Source organism: Mirounga angustirostris, unplaced genomic scaffold (assembly GCF_029215605.1).
Source record: "Mirounga angustirostris isolate CCGP_5_RB_7025 unplaced genomic scaffold, mMirAng1.0.hap1 SCAF_8, whole genome shotgun sequence".
Classification (NCBI taxonomy): domain Eukaryota; kingdom Metazoa; phylum Chordata; class Mammalia; order Carnivora; family Phocidae; genus Mirounga; species Mirounga angustirostris.
The window spans coordinates 124,119,652-124,144,759 of record NW_026991716.1 but is presented as its reverse complement, the minus strand read 5'-3'; the positions used below and the strand labels follow the sequence as shown (position 1 = coordinate 124,144,759).

The 25,108-nt window shown below is 38.5% G+C and overlaps 1 protein-coding gene across 10 annotated transcripts in view; it reads right to left on the bottom strand.

The window, feature by feature from the left end:
- Positions 1-25,108, bottom strand: part of PHACTR2 (phosphatase and actin regulator 2) — a 269,242-nt gene that overhangs the window by 82,631 nt on the left and 161,503 nt on the right. For all 10 annotated transcript variants that reach the window (XR_010413801.1, XM_054505576.2, XM_045865665.3 and 7 more), the window contains one exon: positions 19,334-19,501. Coding sequence is in view for 8 of the 10 variants with exons in the window: in XM_054505576.2 (XP_054361551.2) it covers positions 19,334-19,501 (168 nt within the window). In the remaining 2 variants the exon portion in view is untranslated. The remainder of the gene's footprint in view (positions 1-19,333; positions 19,502-25,108) is intronic.

Sequence of the window (25,108 nt, the reverse complement as noted above, 5' to 3'; positions counted from 1 at the left end):
GATCATAGGCAAGTTCCAAACCTCTCCATGCCTTTGTTTCTGTACATGAAAACAGAGGTAGGAAAACCTAAGTTGGATGCCCAATAGGATGATTAAAACATTTGGTAAGTATCTGACAGAAAGTAAGGACCCTCTAAATATTAGTTTTTTCCTCCCCTACATTCCATTTTCTCTTGTATCCAGATGTGTATCTCTTTGATAATATTCTGTTGATATTTTTACCTTGATATAGTTACTGATCTAGAAGGTGGCATTGTACAGGGATTCAGAATGAAGACTCAAGCCAGGCCTCTGAGGTTCAAATATGGGCTATACCACTCACAAACCCTGAAACCTAGGGCAAGTTATTTAACTTTTCTGTGCCTCAGTTTACTCATTAGTGAAATGCGAGTTATAGTAGCAACCCAACTCACTGAGTAATTGGGAAGATTACAAGCATTTATTTTATTCTATTTTTTAATAGATTTTACTTATGTATTTGAGAGAGAGACAGAGAGAGCACACGCACACACGAGTGGGGGGAGGGGCAGAGGGCGAGGGAGAAGCAGACTCGCCACTGAGCGCAGAGCCCGGTGAAGGACTGGATCCCAGGACCCTGGGATCATGACCTGAGCCGAAGGCAGAAGCTTAACCAACTGAGCCACCCAGGTGCCCCGGATTACAAACATTTCAAGTGGCATCTGGCACACAGTAAAAACTCAAGAGTTAGTTATTATTATTAATACCCATATATCTTATTCCTACTTTAAGTTTAATCCCAAATAAAACTGCAAATGAGTAACAGAAATCAAAGTTTGTCTACTTTTATTTTTTAACAAACACTTTACTTCACATGCTGCAGATGTAGCAAATTATACAAATTATTCAAAGGGAACTTTTTCAAATCTCAGAGTAGTAACTAAATTGAACATTTTAGCACTGAGTTGTGAAAAGCAGCAAAAAGAAAGGACTACATAATGCCAGCAATATGTCAACATCAGATTTAAATAGGTAATTAAATTTTAGTTGGTGTCACTAATGTTTCACACTCGATTCACCTACGGTCTTCTTTAAAAACAAATTACAAGGGGTGGGAGGGAGATGAAATGAAGAACTTTTGTTTAATGGTAGACAGTTTAGATTTTGCAAGATGAAAAAGTTTTGGGAGATCTACTGCATAAAAATGCAAATATACTTGACACCATTGAATCGTATATTTAAAAGTGGTTATTAGGATGGCAAAATTTATGTTATGTGTTTTCCACCCCAATTTTTTTTAAAGACTATTTATTCATTTGAGATCGAGCGAGCGAGCGCACAAGCAAGAGGGGCAGAGGGAGAGGGAGAAGCAGACTCCCCCCCAAGCAGGAAGCCCAACATGGGGCTTGATCCCAGGACCCCGAGATCATGACCTGAGGTGAAGGCAGACGCTTAGCGGACTGCGCCACTCAGGCGCCCCTCCACCACGATTTTTAAAATAAATTAAATTGTAAGACATTTTTGGACTACATTAATGCTAAGAGCCATTTATCGAAGATGAAAAATAGATGAGACGGTATTTCCAAAGAATTTTAGCCACACTGATGTTTACTGTGTTCACCAACTATTCTCCAGGATCTCATCTTCTCTCCGGCCATGCTTTTTATTCTCTTATATTTCTCCCATAGCCTCTCCTGCCCTGCCTTTTAATAGGTACTAAGTGAACACTTAGACTTTGGAATAAAGAAAACCTCAAGAGCATCTGTTTCAAAACTTGGAGAGTTTGGGTTTGGAAAAGTAGGTGAAGAAAACTTAGCAGAAAAATGTTATAAGCCTCGATGAGCAAACTCTTTTCACTTGACAAAAAGAAGCAAGAATTAAGACTGTAATTTATATTCCAAGTGGGAAACAAATCAGGAAAATATAGAAGCCAAAAAACAGTCACTTTCCAGGACTTAGCCCTAGTGATAAAGACCGGATTCGTATCACAGGATGAAAAAAATCAAAACAAAACCACAAAAGGAAATAATATGCAAAGGAAATAAAATAATGGACTTTCCTGACAGGACTCTCTGACCCAGGCCAGAAAGAGTTCTGTAGCACCTTTAAAAAGTATTTCACAAGTGGCACTACTCCAAAGGAAAATGAAATTAGGAAATTATCCACCCAAGTAAAGTTTATAAACAATCAGATCGTCTCTTAAAGCAATACAAACGATGTCTCATCCCAGTGGAAGCCTTTTTTATCAAGAGGTCAGTGGGAATATCGTTTCTCTCCTCTACATCTCCCTCAGGAATTAAATGTGGCAAAGAAAAAAAAGAAATGCAAGTTAACAATTCTATATTCCATTCTAGTGGGTGTGATTCTTTAAAATAATGTCATTTACAATCAGAAATCAGTAGTGTCCACGGCTCACTTGAGAAGGTTTGCATAGAATGCTCAGTGAAAATGCCTTGCTTACCTGAGCTCACTTGCCCTAGCAGAGCCTACCTCCCCCTGGGAGAGGCTACAGGCCTGAAATCTCAGTCTGCTCTATGGCTCAACAAATTTAAATAAAGCTTAGCTTGGATTAAACAAACAATATCGCATTTTCTAGAACGGACAGGAGGCAAGGGAATCTCCTCCACTCCATTTAGAAATAAGATTTTTCTGGTTTCTACGTATCTAAAGAAGGTGGGTCCTAATGGTTTGGCCATTCATTATGCAGCTGGCTAATTTAAACCCATGATGGAAGGTTTTCCTATTTATGAAACCACTAATTTCTATTATGAAAAATATACAGAAAGTTAGCACTCACATTATTCTTTCCCATAAATGGGATTTATCCCCGGAATAGATCTATAATGAATAATAAATCCTCCATAAATAAAAAGGTGGGGCCTTAATGACTCTTTCCATCCATCTATATGTGGGAAGAGTGAAACAAGAAAAATATTCATTCTACTGGGAGAAAAAAAAAATGAAGAGGAATAGTTAGTCTCCTTCATTTTTTATGCATAGAGAGGAAATTTGTTTTAATGCCATTATATGTCTTTAGGAAAACAGAATAAAAGAATTTCAGAAAAAGTCTGTATGATAAAATTATTGTATGTTCTCTCTCTTCTCCACAGAATTTTTAACACCATTTGGTCTAATTAGCTTCACTTATAAAATACACAGGTACAGAAATGGCTGAACTAAAACACAACCCAAACCTCCTTTTCATATCAATGATGTCTTCACATTGGCCTTTTAAAGGTTTTTGCCATACAGAACAGACAGTAAACAGTTACTTAAGTTCATTATCCATTCCTGAGGGAATGGGACCCCATCCTGTCCATTAAATTTGGTGAAATATTAATTTTGTCTATTTTGGCTTCTCAATTCCTAAGGCTCTTAAGCAGCTCTCAATGATATAAACACTAAGAAAGAATTAAAAACTGGTATAATTGCCACCCCCCCAATTCCAGCACTTTCCAAATCACATTCACTGGCAAACACCATATATATGGAATACGGTAAGGCCTATCAAGAGCCCCTCATTAATTAATTCATTCAACAAACATTTACTAAATGCTTTAACATAAGCCAGACACTATTCTAGTTGCTCTTGGATTTTATCAAAGAGGAAAAAAAAATTCCCGATGCTCATGGAATTTATAATCTAGTGTGAAGGGAGACCAGTTAATGAACAACACAAATAATTGATACATGTTAGAAGGTATGATGTGGGGGCTTTTGGGTGGCACAGTCAGTTAAGCATCCGACTCTTGGTTTCAGCTCAGCTCATAATCTCAGGGTCTTGAGATCGAGCCCTGCGTCAGGCTTCACACTAAGCCCAGAGTCTGCTAAAGTTTCTCTCTCTGCCTCTGCCCCTCCCCACCTCTCTCTTTTTCTCTCTCTCAAATAAATAAATAAATCTTAAAAAAGAAAAGAAAAAAAAGTAAGACGTACTGTGGAAAGAACAAGGCAGGGCAGAAAAAGAGAACCGAGAGTGCTGGGGGGACCTACTTTACTACACCCACTAGGATGGCAATAATAAAATAGACAGATAATAACAAATGCTGTCCAGCCTGTGGAGAAATTAGAACCCTCATACACTGCTGATGGGAATGTAAAATGGTGCAGCTGCTTTGGAAAACAGTCTTGGCAGTTCCTCAAAATGTTAAACATTGAATTACCATATGATTCAGCAATTCCATTTCTAGATGTATAACCAAGAGAAGTGAAAATATGTGTCTATACAAAAACTTGTATACAAATGTTCACAGCAGCATTATTCACAATAGCCAAAATAGAAACAACCCAAACACATGTCCATCAACTGATGAGGGATGGATAAATAAAATACGATATATTCATACAATGGAATATTATTTGACAATAAAACGAAATTAAATATTGATGCATGTTACAATATGGATGAATCTTAAAAACATTACGCTAAGTGAAAGAAGCCAGTCACACATGGCCACATATCTATTGTATGATTCCATTTATAGGAAACATGAAGAATAAGCCAACCTACCAAGATAGAAAACAGAAGTCAGGGGAAGCGGGGGGAGTGACTGCTCGAGGGGGTTTCTTTTTAGGGTGATGAAAATGTTTAAAATTAATTGTGCTGCTAGTTGCACAGTTTGTAAATAGTATGAAAAACCACTGAATTAGACATGTAAAACGGGTGAATTGTATGGCATATGAATTATATCTCAAAAAAGCTGTTAAAGAAAAAGTGCTGGGGGAGAGGAGAGATTCAGCATAAAGACTGAAGGCAGACCTCATTGAGAAGTTAGCATTTAAACACGGGACTTCACTGAAGGAGTTGAAGTAGCTGGTTAACCATAAGGAAATCTGGAGGAAGAGACTTCTTTTGATGCACTAGAGGTCCTAACAAAAGTCATCCAAGATAAAAGAGAGAACCTTGGGCGCCTGGGTGGCTCAGTTGGTTGAGTGACTGCCTTCGGCTCAGGTCATGATCCCGGAGTCCTGGGATCTAGCCCCGCATCGGGCTCCCGGCTCAGCGGGGAGCCTGCTTCTCCCTCTGACCCTATCCCCTCTCATGCTGTTTCTCTCTCTCTCTCTCTCTCTCAAATAAAAAATAAATAAATAAAATCTTTAAAAAAAAAAAAAGAGAGAACCTTAATGATCATGTACCCATTAAAGAAATCTAATTTGCTGTTTAAAATCTTTTTAAAAAAGAAATCTTTAGGCTCAGATTCTTTCACTGGTAAATTCTATCAAACATTTAAAGAAGAAATAACACCAATTCTACACAATCTTTTCAAAGAATAGAAAGGACTCATGAGAGGTCAGCACAACATCCTAATACCAAAACCAAAAATAGTACAAGAAAGGAAAACAACAGACAAATATCACAAATCCTACACAAAATATTATCAAGTAAAATCCAGCAACATAGGGAAAGAATAATACACACAACTCAATGGGGTTTACCTCAGGGATGCAAAACCGATTCAATATTTAAAAATCTATCAGTGTAATCTATCATAATAATGTGGTCCAAAGAAGAAAAACCACATGGTCATATCAACTGATACAGAAAGAGCATTTGAGACTTTCAAAATTTGTTCATAATAAATACTCCCAGAAAATCAGGAATATAAGGGAACCTGCTCAACTTGATAAGGTGCATCTGCAAAAAAACCTTCGGCTAACACCATACTTAATGAAAGTCCGTCTAAGAATGGGAAAAAGACAAGGATGTCCCATTTACCACTCTTATTTACTATTATACTGGAAGTCCTAGTTAGGCAAGAAAAGATATAAAAGACATACAGATTGAAAGGCAGAAATAAAACCATGCCTAATCACAGACGATATAATCGTCTACATAGAAAATCCCAAGGAATCTTCACTAAAGCTAATAAATAAATTTAGCAAGGTAGCATGATACAATTGTATTTCTGTAAACTAGCAATGAATAATTGGAAACAGAATTAAAAAAAAAAACACATATATATTTATAATAGTTTTTTAAAAGGAAAGAAATATTTAGGTATAAACCTAATACTGTTTTCCAAACACTTCAAAATGCTAATGAAAGAAATAAAAGAGCTAATTAAATGGATAGACATACCAGTTCATACTGGGAAAGTAACCATAGTAAAGATATCAACTCTACACAAATTGCAATATAGATTTAATGTAATTCCAATAAAAATCCCAGCAGGAAACTTTGAGAATATAAACAATCTGATACCAAAATTTGTATGAAAAGGCAAAGAAACTAGTCAAAACAATTTTAAAAATGAAGAATGGAGTTGGAAATATTACAGTATCTAATTTTCAGACTTATACTAATCAAGATAGCATGATATCAGTGAAGGAATAGACACACAGATTAAGAGAACAGAATAGTGAGTCCAGAAATAAACCTACACAGATGTGAGTCTTAATTTTTGACAAAGACCATGTGGCCAATTAATTTTTGGCAAAGACACAAAGGCAATTCAATGGAGAAAGGATAGTCTTTTCAACAAATGCTCTTGAAAGTTCTTAAAATGACGCCAAAAACATGATCCTGAAAGAAAGAAGTAATAAATTGTATTTCTTAAGAATTAAGGCCTTTGCTCTGTAACAGACACTTAAAGAAAGAACAAACAAGCTGCAGTCTGGCAAAAAATATCTTTAATAAAGTATCTGATAAAGGGATTATATCTAGATTAGGTAAAGTACTCTCAAAACTCAACATTAAGAAGAGAAATCGCTCAATAAAAATTGGCCAGAAGACTTGAACAGATATTTATCAAAGAGAAGTATATGGAAGAAAAATATGGTTTTTGATTTTTAAAATGATACAAAGGTGATTGAACGGGGAAAGGATAGTCTTTTCAACAAATGGTATTAAAATAACTGGGCATTTATATGCAAAAACAAACCTTAACCTAAACCTTATACCTTACATAAAAATTACCCCAAAATTGATCGTAAAGGTAAAACATAAAACTATAAAACTTTTAGAAGAAAACACAGAAGAAATTCTTTGTGATCTGAGGTTAGGCAAACAGACACAACACAAAAAACATGACCTATAAAGAATAACTGATGAGCTGAACTTCATCAAAATTAAGAATTTTTGTTCTGCAAAAGAGATTAAGAGAATAAAAAGCCAAACTACAGACTGGGAGAAAATATTTGCAATCACATATCCAACAAAGAACTTATATCCAGAATATATAAAGAACTCTCAAAATTCAATAGTAAGAAAACAAATAACCCAATTACAAAACAGGCAAAAGATCTGAACAGAACTTTTACCAAGGAGGATACATGGATGGCAGAAATGTACACTAAAAATAGTTGAACATCATTAGCCATTAGGGAAATGCAAATTAAAACAATGATAAAATACTGCTACATACCTACTAGAATGGCTAAAATAATAAAGACAGCACATCCGTGTTCACAGCAGCACTATTCACAACAACCAAGAGGTGGAAGGAACCCAAAAGTCTATTGACAGATGAATAGATAAACAAAATGTGGCATATACATACAATAAAATACTGTATAATCATAAAAAGAAAGGAAATGCTGACACATGCTTCAACATGAATGAACCTTGAGGATATTTTATGCTGAGTGAAATAAATCAGTCCTAATAGGAAAACTACTGTATGATCCCATTTATATGAAATATACTAAAGTAGTCACCTTCATACATATAGGAAGTACAATGGTGATTACCAGGAGGTGGGGAGGGGGGAGTGGGGAGTTGTTCAATAGGTATAGAGTCTCAGCTCTGTAAGATGAAAAAGTTCTGGAGATCTGTTACATAACACTGTAAATATGCTTTACATTTCTGAGCTGTACATTTAAAAATGGTTTAGACAGTACATTTTATGATAGGTCTTTTTACGACAATAAAAAATAATAATGACAATACCAAGTGCTGACAAGGATATGGAGCAATTGGAACCTTCCTACATTGCTGGTAAGGAATGCAGAACTCTAGAAAATAGTCTGTGGCAGTTATTTATAAAGTTAAACATGCATTTAGTGTATGACTCAAAAATCTCACTCCTACATGTTTTCCCTAGAGAAATGCAAACTTTTGTTCACACAAAAGCCTGTATGTGAATATTTATAGCAGCTCTATTCATAATCACCCCGAACTGGAAACAATCTACGTCCTTCAACAGGTGAATGGATAAATGAACAGAGTACATCCACAGCACAGAGTATCAACCAACAATGGAAAGGATCGACTCGTACACACAACATCCCAGATGACTCTCAAAGGTGAAAAGGTGAGTGAAGAAAGCCAGTCTCAAAACATTTCATACTGAATGATTTCAATTTTTATGATGTCCTTGAAACAACAAAATGATAGTGAAGAACAGAGCAGTGATTGCCAGAAGTTAGGAGCGGGGGGAGGTGGCCAAGGGGAGGGGGGGTATGACTGTAAGAGGATGGGGCGGGAGGACTGGGGAGGGATGGATCTGGGACATATCCTGATAATGGTGGTAGTTACACAAAACATACATATATTAAAATTCACAGAACTACACACACACACACACACACACACACTCCCCTCAAAGTAAAAAATACCAGAGTGGTGAATGACCAAGAAATGACCTCTTCTGGGAAAGTCATGATCACAAATGCAGTAATAGTGAACTAGTTAGTAGTTTGTTTGTATATTTGCCTCCAACCTAAGCCAAACACAACTCCTACTTCTAAGAACATCTCAGGCGTCCAGCGTCAGAGTTGTCAGGAATAGCCACTATATTTGTCTGTGGACTATATAGGCTCATTGGCCCATGGTCATGGTCAAAAAGAGAGGCAAGGCAGAGAAAAGGTTTGGAAAAATCAAAAACCTATTTGTGTTTTCTGAAAGGGCTAAGGTTTGACACACAAGCACAAACCAGTGCTCAGTGAAAAGCTTCATTCCTAGGGCCCCGCTTTGCTGGGGGAAGTTTACAGGAAATGTTTCCAAAGGGGCTGCCAAAAACAGCCACAGGTAGCCTGGAGGCTATGAGGTCTGGACCATGCAAAAACCATTCCAGTGATCTCTCAGCTGTGACCTCTGCTTTTCTTCGTCAGAGAAGCCCCCAATAGGCGAGCTATAAACATAAACCAGTTCCCCCCCACCCCACAATGTGAAGGTAAAAGGAGTTAGGGAACATCTCTCTTTGCTCTGATCTGGGAAAGGTACAAGATAAGTAGCAGGAGTGGAAAAACGGTAGAGTTAAGGAAGGCACAAAGAGAAATGTTTTGAGAAAGAAAAGAGGAATCAAAACTGTAGTTAAGAGGTTGACAGGAGAAAAATGGGGAACCCAGAGAGGGAAAGGCTGACGTGCAATGTGGACAGCTGAGAAGAACGGTACGCCTGAGACACTGAAGGACAAGCTTCACAAGCCTCAAGAAACCTCCCCCTTTGTTAACTACTGTATTCTTGGAGCATTGAGGAGCATGTAGGCTCACAGGAGGAGGTCGGTGAGTATGTGCTGTGTGAATGAACAACAAGGAAGGCTCAGCAGGGCCGGCAGGAAGAGTCACATGGTGGTCACCAAGGAGCTCTTACTGATGTGTGAGCTCAGGATGGCGCCTCACGGAGACCGGGGTGGCTCCTCCGAAGGAAAGCTGTCTTCTCATAATGTGTTTCTTAGGACCTGAAGGAGGCCATGCCGAGACTCCTCAAACCCCATTCTACTGATTTTTAACAAGAATGATTGTCTTCCCCAGAAGCAACTGGACAGCCCATCCAGTCAGAAGTTCTGAGGAGGAAACAGAAAGGTGTGGAAGGCCAGGGGTGGTTTTCTAACCGTCTGGCTGAAATCATGACATACAAAGAGTGGAGTGGACAACCGAAGGGAGTAGCTGCTGGAACTGATGTTGTCAAATCAAGGTCTGGTTTTGCAGACCTTAACATCTGTACAGTAATGCCAGCCTGTGAGGCCCATTCCACGGAAAAAGGAGTGATATGCCGGGTGGAGACTGGATTGGCCTAGTGAAGAGGACCTTAAAGCTGAGTTAGAGAGGGAGGAAAACACTCAGATAACGGTCTAAAATCAGGTCCCATGGGAGACAGCAGCTAGGACAGAAGACACAGCAGCAGAGATTTCCGGTGCTTTCAGAGAAAATAACATCCCAGAAGTGTGGGCACAATATGAATGGGTGCAGAGGCAGAAAAGTACTACAGAAAGGAGATCTGGGGGGTCAACCCAGGAAAATAACTGTTTGAGATGTGGTGGGACAGGATTCCTGATAACTTGAAAGAGTCAGATCTGATCCAAGGGGGAGGTCTAATGTCGGGAGGGAGCACACCCAGCTGGACACTGTCAGGGAAACACACAACTGAGGGAGACATATGTTGGAGAATATGTAGAAGTGGTTATACAGAAAGGACATACACAGCACATTGTTAGAAGGGGGTAAAATGGATCACCCAGCTTGGAGGATTTGGCTCTTTTTCTATACATAGAACATTAAGTGAGCAAAAGATATTTCATTCCTACTGACAAATTCTTATCATTTTAATAACAAGATGAATTCCTACTGTAGATGCAATTCTAAATATAAAAAACATGGTTGATGAAGTGCAATCATAACAATCTGGGAGGAAGTCATGGTGTTATCTTGGCATTAAAATGGCTAAGAAAGGGAACATGAAGTCTGGTACCCTGTGGGCTCTGTGAGAGCCGGGACCTCGTCAGGCTTGTTCATCACTGTGTCCTCAGAACATACTGCCTTGGGCCTGGTACTCAACAAAAATGTACTAAATAATCTAGACAATTTAATATGGCCCCATGGTGAGAAACTCCGAACTGAAAACACATCAAGGGGATGAAAGAACTTTACGGAAAGATGGAAGGACCATCACATAACACTGTGATTTGGAGATATGTATAAATATATATATATTAGTGGCAGGGCATAGCTAGAAAAATTGGAGAGAATTTGTTTCGGCTCAATGTAAAAGAAACTTTCCTCAATAATTAGAGCGAGAAATCAGGAGCTCAGAAGTGGAATGATTACATGTTGTCAGGTTTGCTGGAGACAGTGGACATTCCTGCCTTGGGGACAGACCCAGATGAAAGGTATGGTATTCTACAGCCCTCAAATTCTCATTCAATTGAAAAGTCAGAAGATATTTTCCTAGAGTTCCAGTAAGTAGTGTTTGGCTGTATGTGAATATGTTTTAATAGTGCCCAGCTTCAGGTGTATTGTGGACCAAAGTGAATTTGTAAATTAATTTGGGAATATACTTGTCATTCCAAGTAATATAACAAATCAGTATTGCAGATACCACTGGCATGTGAGTTAGGGACTGTTTACCCACAGAGGCGATCACACATTATTGTGTCAGTTTATAAAAGCATTCTCTGCAGGACTTGATACTCAAATCCACCAAAAAACCAACATATGAGGGATTCTACACTCAGACTCCATAAAGCTGGATTTCTGATGCCCTGTCAAAATCTGGCTCCTAAATTCTAACTTAAGAAAGGAAGCCATAACCAAACATTTATAATACAGAGTTAAATTCCTTTCCTGGATTCCTGCTTCTCTCCTAGAATTGTATAGAGTGAAATGACATGATTTGTTAGGAGCCATGGTGCCAGCAATAGATACCAAGATTAACAACCATGAGGTTCATGAATGTGAGATATTTTAATCATTAAGAGACTGGATAAAGTTCATAACGAACTACATTCAGTATATTGACACCATTGTTAGATAGAAGGAAATCCATGCTCTAACACATGTGACTACTTAATAGGATTTCCCTGAGTACTTTTCTTTCCCTCCCTCCTGTCTTTGTTCAAATGTTGTTTTCCGAGTAAAGTTTCTCTGACCACCACATTTTAAACTGTAACTTACCTCCTATACTCCCTGTTTCTTGCTTTATGTTTTTTCTTCTCATTTTCTAACGTTGGGGGTTGACTTTCTGCCTCCTATCCCTACTAGAATATAAGCGCCATTAAGGGAAGGCAGGATTGTCTCTTTAGTTCTCTGCTGTATCACTAGAGTCTATAACAGTACCTGAAACATAGTAGATGTGGATGCTCAGTAAACATCTGTTGAGAAGACAAATGAGTGTTGTCTAATGTATCAGCAAGGAGCGCTATGTGGACCTGGTTGTGCTGTGTGGTCTTTGGCTGATTATGTAACTTCCTTCTGCTATAGTAAATTGGGAAAGGGAGAGATTCTCTTCCCTTGCTGCAAGGTGGTGTTAGGGTGAATGATACACGAAAGTACTTCCATCTTCTTAGTGGAACAAGATAGATGAAACCAAAATGCTGTTGTTTATTATGCAATCAGACCAGTCCTTAACAAATATCACCCTATGCAAATCTTCTAACTTTGCCCTACTTTCTAGATAAAGAAAATAATCCCACGCAGCAACATTATGCCTCTATGGTTACAGAGAACATGATTTTTAATAGGACCAAACATAATTTTGACCCTTGTCAACCATTTTTCTATGCATACGCTGCTAAAATTAGTCAGGTAAGTAGAATCAAAATTATTCTTCAGACCAAATCCTTCTCACAGCAAAAACTCTAGGATATGAAGCAAACCCACACAGTAGAATCACCTTTCAGTGATCAATCCTTAGTGATCCGGGTATGAAGTTATCTTCCAGAGATACAACATAGTGTAATGGTCAGAAGTACTGGCTGGGCACGACACTGCTTGGGTTCAGATATCGTGTTTGCCTCCTACCAGGTATGCCCGAGGGCAAGTCATTTGATTTTTCCGACCTTAGTGTCCTCATCAGTAAAACTGAGATAACAGTAGCACTGAAACTTCGTAAGCTTTGATGATTAAATGAGTTAATGTGAATAAAGTTCTTGGAGCAGAACCTAGCATATGATAGCATTCAGTAAAAATTAGACATTATTATTATTACAGAATGCAGAGTACCAGTACATTAAAGTTTTTACCAGAGGACTCTCTACAGATTACTCTGATTCTTAGAATGCTGATAACTTCCAACAATGTTATCTAAAAATCTAGGCAGGCATTCCTTCTGCATTACTGACAACACAAGTAAAAAAGTCATGATTATAATGAAGATAAATGTCTTTATTTAGGAGTATAAGTTTCTTTTAAAATAAGGGCAAAGATAGGAAAGAGAAATTTTCCCTAATTATTTTGTTGGCTTCTTAATAGTTGTACATGGTTGCAATTGTGAGTACATGTTTTTGGTTAGTATTTTAATTTATTGTCTTTCTCTTTCCCATTATGATTTTTCAATCTTTAATTTCTTTTACAAAGTCCTAAAGCACCCAGTGCGTATTTTTAGTTATAGTGGATATTCAATAAATAAGCAATTCAAGGCCCATTTAAGTGTACATATTGGGGGGCGCCTGGGTGGTTCAGTCGGTTAAGTGTCCAACTCTTGATTTTGGCTCAGGTCATGATCTCAGGGTTGTGAGATAGAGCCCATCATCGGGGTCTGTGCTGGGCGTGGAGCCTGCTTAAGATTCTATCTCACCTTCTCCCTCTGCCTCTCCCCGCTCATGCTTGAGCTCTCTCTCTAAAAAAAAAACGTACATACTAGGTATAAATTATTATATAAAGTACTTTCTGAAGTGGGGCAAAAGTGAATGAGATAGTCTCTGACCTTCAATATTTTACATAGCAAATTAGAAGCAGACACATAAACTAGAAAAGTCAAAGTATACATATCTTAACAGAATTACAAGCAAAGGAGGGGAAGTTCCTACTCTGTTGATAGAGAATCAAGGTTAAGAGTATCTTCAGGAAGGGTCAGTCAGTTAAGCATCTGCTTTTGCCTCAGGTCATGATCTCAGGGTCCTGGGATCGAGCCTGGCTCCCTGCTCAGCGGAGAGTCCCACCCCTGCTCATGCTCTCTCTCTCACAAATAAATGAATAAAATCTTAAAAAAAAAAAAAAAAAAGAGTATATTCAGGAAAGGGGTGCCTTGGTGGCTCAGTCAGTTGGGCGTCCAACTCTTATCACAGCTCAAGTCTTGATCTCAAGGTCATGAGTTCAAGACCCACATTGGGCTCCACACTGGGCATGGAGCCTACTTAAAAAAAGAATATCTTCAGGAAAGAAGAGCTGTGTCATGACCCTTGCATGACATGGTATCTCCCCAGGTGTAGCTATAAGACGATGATGCTCAGAGCAAGAAGAAAGAAGAAAGGAAGAGAGGCTTGGGGACAAGAAGGCTTTGGGGGCATGCTCAGTAAGTGGTGACCCTGTGTGACTGAAATCCAATGTAAGTGACTGACAGGAAAGTGACAGAAAAGGTCAGTGTGGGTTACACTGAGGAGAGCTTAAGAGTCTGGAATTCACTTAGGAAACAATGTGGGGTCAGTCATACTTTAAGCCAAGGACCGACAGGACCAAAGTTCCACCTGAAGAGATTCCCTCATAATGGTATCTAAGTTGACCTAGAGGAGAGAGGGTAGGGATGGGTAGTTTGCCTACCTATTTCTCCAAATCCACAATAATCCTTGTTCTTTCTGGTCACCCAGCTCTTGCGCTGTACCATTTTAGCAACAGGAGCTCCAGCACTTGAGGTTTGGGGCCTGAAGGGACCACTCCCTCAAACCCATTCCCTGTGTTCCACTTCATACAGCAAGTTTCTGTCCTGAATCCTTTGGTAACTTCTTGTCTTAGTTACCAGTTCTATTCCCTGGTTCCTTTGGAAAAAAAAAAAAAAAAAAAGGAGAGGGTCTCTCTTTGAGTCTTTCTGATTCCTGTACCAGGCACCATCTGCTCATGAGTACTACCACCTAAGTAATTTAGAATACCCTGGCTACTAAGGTCTACCTGGATTTCCCACTCTCACTTACCTGGATGCTCTCTTATTCTACCCTATCAGGCAGAACACAAGCCATTTTAGTGTGAAATACCCATTGCTCTATTTGCCTGGCCTGAGACTTGGAAAGTTGTCATCTTGGTTACCTGGGGTTCCTGACAGCCTCTGGCATCCTGAACCTTCACTGTCAGCCTCACCAGCTAGGTCAGTTTCTCCTGTGGGCAGATTTACTGCCAGAACCTCACCTTCTCCCTACCTTCTCTAGCATTCTCTAGTTTTCTATAGCTGGTACAGCTAATACCTAAATATAACCAAGAGGCTACCTGCAATAATAGAGTGATAAGGACCAGATAATACGGATTGAGAAGAAAGGCTAATGTGAGAGACCCTGTATCGGGAGAAAACACATGAAAGGTTTTAGGAACTAATGGAATGTAGAAGATGGTAAGAGGCAAGGAAGAGGCAAGGAAGAGTCAAAGGACTCTATGGTTCCAAGTCTGGATGCCAAATAAAGCCATGTCTGTAACAGCACAGATAGCTGGGATTGGCAAGGGATCTGTTTTGCTTTGAAATGGATTTTGTACATAGTACTTTTCCACTCCCTCTTCTCTCACTCTGTGCCCATTCATAGCATCTACCTCTCTAGAATGAAAGCTCCAGGAGGGCAGGAACCTTGCTTGCTCACTCACTCCAGAATATCTGACTCCAGAATAATACTTGCATGCATCACGTTTTCAGTGCAGATATATGTAGACCTTAGGAATGGATTTCGAGTTAACATGCACTCCTTAGGCATTGCTACCCGTCAAGTGCTTGGGTAGATATGCCTAGGTCTTGGGTGGAGACTCGGCTTGAGAGATGTGGGTACTGAGAAGAGATGGCATGATGAGAAAGAGCACAAAGAAAGGGAAGGGCTAAGACACGTAGCAAACTCCCTCAAAGGTTTAGGGGACAGGAGAAGGGGGAAAGAGGAGGCAAAAGGCAGCAAGAAAAGTCAAAGACAACCAAGATAATGACAGCTTTTGTAAATCAAGGGAAGACCAACCAGTCATGGCAAATGCTGCAGCAGTTGGGATGGATGAAAATGAGAGAGCGACTCTGAATTTCCCGATTGGGAGGCTTGGAGTGTCATCAGTGGAGTGCTGGATGCAGGCGGAGATGGCAGAGGGAGAGGAATGATAGTGTGGAGAGGATGTGGAAGCAGTGACATTGGCTGGATTTTCAAGATGTTTGGTCTTGATGGCAACAGACTCTGCAGAAGTTGGAGGAACAAGTGTTGTTTAGACAGGGGATTTGTTTGTATTCTTATCTTTGTGGAGATGGAAATATATTTAAGGATCCAGAGGGAGGAACCTCAGCCACTACACACACGGCACCACCCCCCCACACACCAAAAAAAAGAAAGAAAAAAACCAGGAAGAAATAATTATGTAGGAAAAGAAGTGTAAATAACATTTTGAGTTCTAAAGACATAGAAGGGATGTAACTGAGAGCAAAGTTGGGACCAGAGAAGGGCCCTCTAGCTCAGGAGATGAAGAGTGAAGAAAAGAGGCACTGGGGAAAGTAAATGGAAAGAAGACTGCTCTCCTGCCCTAGACTCAACAGTCTGTGGACCAGCCTACACAGAGTTGAAGAGACAGGTAACTTTCCACTTTAAAACAAGGCCAGAGAACTTGAAGTTGGGGCCTAGGCCCAGCCTGACTTATAGGACAAGATGGCCTTCCAAAATATAGCTGGCTCAAGGACTACCAAAGCAAGCAGAGGACAGGACACTTCTCTCTCTCTCTCTCTCTTTTTAGATTTTTATCTTTAAGTAATCTCTACACCCAATGTGGGGCTTAAATTCATACCCCGAGATCAAGACTCACATGCTCCACCAACTAGGATCCTTCTTTACTACCACCACCACAGCAAACATATGAGTACAATGGCACTGATTACGATGGCATTAATAAATCAGTGTTGCATCCTCTCTGTTACCAATTAAAAATTCCTACAACAGAAACCCAGACTAGGAAAAGCAGCATTAATCACTAGGTAGCAGAACGCAGTAAGATTCATAGCCATGTGACTATAACGCCAGGAGTTTAGGGGAAGGAAAAACAAAGATTTACTTTTCTTGGAAGAAATGCATCTTCTTTCAGATCCCAACATATTGTGGGACGTGCCTAAGGCGTACTTTATAGTATGCCAGACAGCACATGGCCTTGGTCATATCCAAACAACTAGAGTTCACTGTTTGAGACAATTTATTAAAGAAGAAAACACCTTTCTCTTAGTTATTTCCAAATGCATCAGTTTTCCTCTAGATGTGACATCTTTCCTCAATGTGAATAAAACATCTGTTACACCACTGTGCCTCCCTTTATTTTAGGCTTTACTGATACACTTCATAAAGCTCAGCAGAAATTTAAGCCTTAAAATAAGTATATATATAAGGTAACAACAAAGTATTTTATAATGGGACACTTGATAACATCTTAACGAAATTCAAGTAAGACATTAAGATGGGTTTAGAAAGAAATGACACAAATGTAGCAGATAAATTCACAAAGAATTGTTAACATATCTCCTTGGCTTGTCTTTATTCTGTTATGTCACAATTTTGTTGCAAAGAAAACAAACATCTAATAACTTTTTCAGGTTGTTAATGTAGTTTGGTAGTCTTTAGGAACTAGGGATATAGTATCCACAAATAACTCTTTGGAGCTAAACTTATATAAAATCCTATGTGAATGTGAAAAGAAAACAATAGAAAGATGGCTAGGTTTTCCTCAACAAATATGGGATAACATAAAATAACACTTAATGCTGTTTAAAATGACTTTTCTTAAATATTCAGGGTTACAGCCTGAATATTAAAAATAGATGACAAGGAAAAGTGAAGGAGAATTTCTTTGTGCCTGTCTTTTCTACATTAGGGAGAGAAAAGTTAGCAGCCAAGATTCAAGTAAAGGGCAAGCTAGACAAACAAGGAGACTTTCATCCTCCCTTCTTAATATTTTCTTACCGGCACTGTCTGGAGCCCTACTCCCATCTTGGGTAGCCATGGTAACCTGAAGGGCCAGATTCTCTCAACACTTAGGGAAACATGGGAGGGGGACACTTAAGAAGACCGGTGTGGTTCCATTCACAACTGAAGAATAAGGGAGAACAAGATGTCCAGCCAGGGATTAGGAGTCAAGGACTGACAACAGAATCTGGAACTGAAAGCACCTTGGAATTCAACTCATTCAACTCTGATCTGACTTGCTCAAGGTCACATGGTACCTGGGAGGCAAGGACACTACCAGAACTCAGATGTCCTCACTCAGCACAGCACTCTGTCCACTTTCCACTGCTTCTAATCCAAGAAGCCGATTAGAAACTACAGAAAATGTAATAACCAAGCTATTGTTATTTCCTCTTAAGCCAAGTCTCTTTTTTCCCCCCTCTCTTTTCATTATAGAAATTTTCCAGTATCTCCACGTAGAGACGTGAGGATAATAAACATCCTGTACCCATCGCCAAGCTTAAGCAATTACCAACTTGTGGCCAATCTTCTTTTATCTACACTCACCCCCACCCCCAGGATTTTGAAACAAATCCCAGATATGGTATCATTATTTCTTTTTTAAACATTAAATGCTCAAAGAAGTTACATAGCTGCAAATGCATCAGAAGCAATTTGTTAGGAAGCTTTGGTGTCCCTATTCCATACCTTTGTGCTACGTGAGGTATTTTCTATTTTATTTCACAGCTCTAGAACTAAAGGCCAGCTCCTATGTCAGCACAGACCAGTAAGATATGCTCTGTGACCCTGCACATACACTGACAATATTAACCTTGGTGCAATGAGGAATTTTGATGAAGTGGCTGTATTAGACAATAAGCATGGAGAACGCTGAACTTATATCAAGAGATAAATGCTTTTCTACCTTAAAGGTAATATCACTGATACCAGACACTTGTTTAAATTGGGCTTAATTCGGGCCTGAGGTTTAAAGCCAATTTCTTCCATGAGTCCATATGAAAGGTACTAAATAATGTAATTCTTAAAGTTTAACAAATCCACAAAATAATAATAATAAATTTTCACACCAATAGTGTTATGACTCCCTTAGGACAGAAACCATTTATTTGTCTTACAGGCATGATGGAAATTTTAAATTTAACAATAAAATATAGCAACACTTTTCCTTCAAACAGCCATTTACATTTTGCCCACGAAACAAATACATTCAAAAAAACATTCAAAAAACTTTTAAATTAAAAATAGGATTGTGCTACTGGAACTAAGTAGATAGACAGATAATATTGTGTGTGTGGGAATGGATATTTCAGCTACAATGTTGACAAATAACATTTTCCCTTCTAATTTTCTATTTCACCTTCCTTCACCTTCCCCTCCCTCCACACTAGTTTTCCATATGAATTTACAAGTATATAGTTAAAAACAAGAATATATTAGAAAGTCAGTGAGTGGAAAAGGAGGCAAATCAGAACTCTAAGTTGTTTTATCCTGAAATTAACTAATTTCATTTCAAATATGGACTTTTTTCTGGGGAAAAAAAAAGCCCTACAAGACACAATTTTTTATCTTTTAAAAATTTAACAACTTATCTTCTAGCAAAGTTATGATATTCATACCTGCTGAGGTTTCTCTAAATTTGTCACTGGTCTTCTTTTTCCTCCATTTCCAAGGCTTAAAGATTTTACCGATGGTGGAGAGTTTCCCCTTTCTCTTGAAGGGAGGCGTTTGGGAGCCTGCTGTTGGGCCATCCGAATTTGCTACAGAAGCTTTGTCCAGTCCATCAACTGTATAAAGAAAAATAAAGTCAGAGAAAAGCTGTAATAAAAAGTTTGAGACAACATCATCTGTTTCTTCCTGCACTTTAATAGCAAGTATGACCACTTTAATTGGAATCTCATGTAAAGTTTATTTTGTCTCACTCCCTAGCTGGTAGAACTCCCCTAATATCAATCAGTAAATCAATCAATCAGAAATTACAGTCCCCGTAGATAATCATTTTGGGAAAATAGAAAAGAAGCAAGAGACTTACATAATAGGTAGGGCCAGACAAATAAGGGTCTGTGAAACACAGCTGAATCCGTCTGCAGCAACTACATCACTAGTTTGTGGAGGAAGAGAGTATTCTAAGTATTCCTGAAATAGGATGTTCCTCCAGAGGCTAGTATGGCATTCTCAGTAATGAATACTACAGTTATGGGGTAGTTAAAACCACTGTTTCTCCTTTGCAAAATAAAATGCAGTGCCAAGAAGCTAAATTCTAATTTTTACAATCTAAAACTATCTTTTACTTCTATTTAAAAATAAAGTTTTCAGCTTCCCAATAAACTGATAATTTTCGCTAACAATAAGAAATGTGTGGAAAATGTGGGTATTGTGTGTGATAGAACATATCTTTAGTGCCTTAATCAACTTATTAATCAGAGAAAGGCCCAAAACCTTAAGTTGCCTTGCATTATGTTCAAAACAGAAGGTAGACAATGATGGCTTATGTTATTCCTACTATTAAATGGTAATGGCAAAAAACTGGAAGCAGCCCAGAATGGATAAACCATGGTATTGTTCATGCAATGAAATAACACTCAGCAATAATAATAATGATAAACCCCCACTGATACATACAACAACATGAATGCCTCTCAAAAACATTGTGCTGAAAAAAAGCCAAGCACAACAGAATACATACGTGTGGTTCTATTTATGTGAAGTTCTAAAGGAGTCAAAATGAATTTATGACAATAGCAAAAAAAAAAGAAAATCAGAACAGTAGTTGCTTCTTGGAATGAGATGGAAGTAAACATTAGTTGAGAAGGGGCTTGAAGGGAAATTACTGAGGTGACTGAAATTATCTCAATAAGGGATAGATCATACACAACTCATCAAATGGTATTTATGATATCATGCATTTTACTTTATATAAAATTTACCTTTAAAAAAACCATAAATAAATAGTGATTTTGCATGCAATTAATGATATGCATGCTGATTGTTTAGGGGTGAAGTGTACTGATGTCCATCAAAAATAATTAATGAACAGACAGATGGAATGGGCAGATGGATAAATACAATAAAGTAAATAAAACTTATACTCAAAAAAAATATATAGCAAAAAGTTAAGTGTTAAATATTGGGGTGGATACGTGGTGATTAACTGTAATTCTTCCGTCTTCAAACTTTCATAAGAAAATACTGGGAAAAACAAAACAAAAGAAAAACTAAGTGGCAAGGACTTTTGCTTGCAGGAAAATGGAGCAGACTTATTTTCCTATTCCTCCTGCTAAATAGAACTTAAAAACCCTGGATGTTATATATAAACGAAGCATAAGAAGACTCTGCAAAGTGAAAAGAAAGTAGACCACCCTGAGACTTCAGGACCCAAGAAACAACATGAAGGTGAGATTCCTGGGTTTTCTTTTTGTCTCATTTATACCAGACTTGTAGCTGAAGCGGTCACCAACCTGGAGACACCATGAGGCATAGACCAAAAAAGCCTCAACAAAAGCCTGTTCTCCAGACAAAAGAGCAAGAAAGGGACAGCCTAGCAAGATGAAAAACCTTTAGACAATAACTGCTCTACTCCAGCCAAATACCACAAGAGAAACTACCACCATGAATGCCAGCAAAGGCTGAGTGGGGTAGACTAGATGTCTACCCTCATGAAATTGTAACAAGAAGCCCCAACTTCCCTGTCAGAGAATTCAGGGAAGAGCAAGGAGGGAGTTGGGAACTTCATGCCCACCAGCTGGTAATGAACCATCCTCTACAGTGTCAGTAGTAACCACATGGGAGCCTGGCTGTCCACCCCTACCCAGCAGTAATGAGGGGTCTCTCCTCCTCCATCCTCATAAATATTGGGGTGGTATCAAACCAATGCCCAGTGGGAACAAGACCAGCCCTATCCACTGTGGTATCAGTGGAGACCATGCAGGGATCTGGAAATACCATTATACCCAAGAGTAATGAGGAGCATTCCCTGCCCCCATTTCCACCATAAGGTATCAACAGAGGATGAGTGGGGAACCTGGAATTCTACCTCTACCTGGCAGTAATGAGGCAGTACCCTTCCTTCCAATGCTGGAGATGTGGCAGACATAGCCAGTTCAAAAAAAAAAAAAAGGACTCAACAGGATTTTGAGCCCATAGCATAATATAAAAATGTCTACATCTCAATCAAAAATCACTTGACATAGCAGAACTAGAAAAATCTTAAACTGAAGGAAAAAATACAATCAATATACACTAATACCTAAATCCTTATGAGCTCCTTCCAAATAAGAAGGATAAATTCCATTCTTCCCTCTAGTGATGCCTATTCTAGTTTCAGATAGAAATGCAAATCCTGCAGTGACTGTTTCTTCCATAGATGGTTTCTGACCCTATTTTACCTGCCTATATGGACAGGGTTTAGGCAGAGAGAAATATAGGACAGACTGATTTTGAAGCTAAGCCAGAGTGAAAATGTGAAATCCTGATTTACTTTACTTCCACTCTTGTCTAACTACCTTCCTCAAACAACTGGCAAACCTAGGGAGGAACTGAGTGTCTGGTGTTTCTTCTTTTTTGAGATTTTATGCTGAAGGGCTTAATTTTGTACAATTTAAATGTTGTGAAAGATATAAGGGCTGACTCTTACACACATAGGAATGAGGGTTTCTATCTCAAATTCATCTCTGTGGCTATAGACATACATCTACTTCTCCTTTTCTCTCAAGCCACATATCTAGTTCCTTGACACTCCATAAAAATTCTGCTTTTGATCCAAACCACTTAATAATCTACTTTTTCTCCTGAAAACAAAAATAAACAAAACAAAAAATAAGTAATTCTCTAGGTGACAGATGGGGAGACTGAGTGAGTGAAGAATTAAAGCCTTAATGTTAAATTCACAGCTGCATAAGAAATTAACTGCCATTATCTTTATTATGCATCTACAGTTCTAGTCTTTATCTCTGCTCTGGAAAGGGCCTGGGCCAGTGCCAATGACCAGAGCAGAGCGTACACATACGTATCTTTTTTCTGACTGAATAAATTCATCTGTAATTTTGTAATTGTTGGGTTAGTAAAGCAAACTACACTTCCAATTAGGAACCATATGTTGGCAGAGTTGGCCACACCGCCATTGTATTTCTATTAAATCATGAATGTGTAGGGGATTTTCATCTGCTTTTGAGTAGTATGAACAGAATATAAACTCTCTTCTCTCCTCCAAACACTTAGGAGACTGCCAGTTCCATTGGTACATCTATAATTTTTCTTTTGAACCATTTACCATTAAAATCAGTTTGAAATTTAATAAAAAAAATTTTCACAAGTCTCCTGAATCTTACATTTACATGCAGATGAGAACAAACTGCTAGGTAAATCCCAGATGAAAGTCTAAATTTCCTGTTTTAAAGGCTAATTTTGATTGACTTTCATGTTTTGAAAAGTAACCTGTCCTTCATCAGAAGTTTCTTTTTCACACTTGAGATCAACATTTTAAAATATTTATGAATTTTACAGCTTTTATGTTTTCCAGTATAGGTCTGCCACTTTCCCCTTTAAAGGCCACAGAACTTTAGAGCAGTGTTTAGGGAAGATTTGACTTTATTTCCTATACTGACTTGAGGCCTCTCTCAACTGAAAAATGCCTTCATATATGTACTATCATATACAGGGGCATACATTTCCGGACACAGAACCAAGTAGGCAACAAGATCAGAATAAACTCAAGCTCTGAGCCATCGCAGATGAGACTGGATAATGGTTTCCAAGGAAGCCAAGTGGCTATCCTTGTCCTGAGTTCACTAATAGAGATCCTTACTCTCTTGCTAATCAGAATTTACTTTGGGTTGTATCAAATCTCTTCCTTTTGGGGGGTAAGATGAATCATCACCAGACAGGAAGAGAAAAGGAACAGAAAAATCAAGGTGTGTGGCATTACATGAGAGTATGAGTTAATTTTGAAACTGCTATCCATGTACACTGGGATAGAATAAATAAGTAAACGGACAGTCGATGTTGGGAGCCAGGTTTCTCACTGCTGGAAAGGGAGCTTATTGATAAGCAAGGGGGGGGGTAGCTAGAATGATCCATACGGCACTGTATTAGGGTTGGAAATGTCATAATGAACTCATGTTTGGCCAGACAGATAGACAGAAAGAGAGAGAGAGGGAGAGAGAGAGAGAGAGATACACGTGTACATACAGCTCAGTATACACACATGTATTTCCTAGTTCTGTTCATTCAGAAGGCCTAGAAGCAGCAATACCCCAAGTGAGCACACTGGCACTCAGTTCTTGGTTTCTAACAGTGCTCTTCAAAGAAAAGGAATCAGATCTCTACTGAAATGGCTGCTTCCACGGCTAGGGCAAGGAAAATACTAGATGAGCCGGGAGCATGTTACAGTGCCAGAAAGTAAGCAAGTGCTTAAAACACATACTGATGGGAGTATGTCAAAGTCACACAGGAGCCAACTGAAAGAGTCCCAATGGCCAAAGCTGGAACAACTTGAGCAACAAAATAAATAAAGTGGTATTAGATGATAATCCAAAGTATAAAATTAATATATACAATATTGACAGATAAATATTGAATACTGATACAGACAATATCACACTGATATAAATACTGAATGGTTAATAATATAATACTAATATAGATAAATATTGAATAATTAAATAAATGTGGGAAAACGAATTTGTACAGAAGAACTACAAATAATTTATATAAGCACTCCATCTCAAGGGAGTGGAGCTGAACACTCCCCACTCCTTAAATGTGGGCTACGCATTGGGACTTCCTTCCAAGGACTGCAACATAAAACGGAGGGGGAGGAGTGACCTTATAGAGGAGAAAATTGACAAACACTACCTCAGCTAAGTGATCTTCATTAATTCCATCAGTAGTAAGTCATGTTGATAATATATACCCTTGAAATGATGGATGAGAATCATACTTCAAAACTCATAACCCCACTGTAACCATGAGAAAAACATCAGACAAAACCAAAATGAGGGACATTTACAAATTACCTGACCGATACACCTCAAACTGTCAAGGTCATTAAAAACAAGGAAAGTCTAAGAAATGATCAGAGACCAGAGGATGCTAAGGAGACATGATAAATAAATGCAATGTGGTATCCTGGATACCACCTGAAACAACAACAAAAAAGAGCATTTGGGGAAAATGAGGGAAATCCTAATAAACTATGGAATTTAGTTAACAGTAATGCACCAATGCCCTGTTCTTTGGTTGTCACAAATGTATTATACTCACACATGAGATGAACAACAGGAGAAAGTAAGTAGGGGGTATATGAGAACTCTCTGTACTATCTATCTTTGCAACTTTTCTACAAATCTAAAACTATCTTAAAATAAAGAGTTCATTTGTATAAATGTGGCATTAGC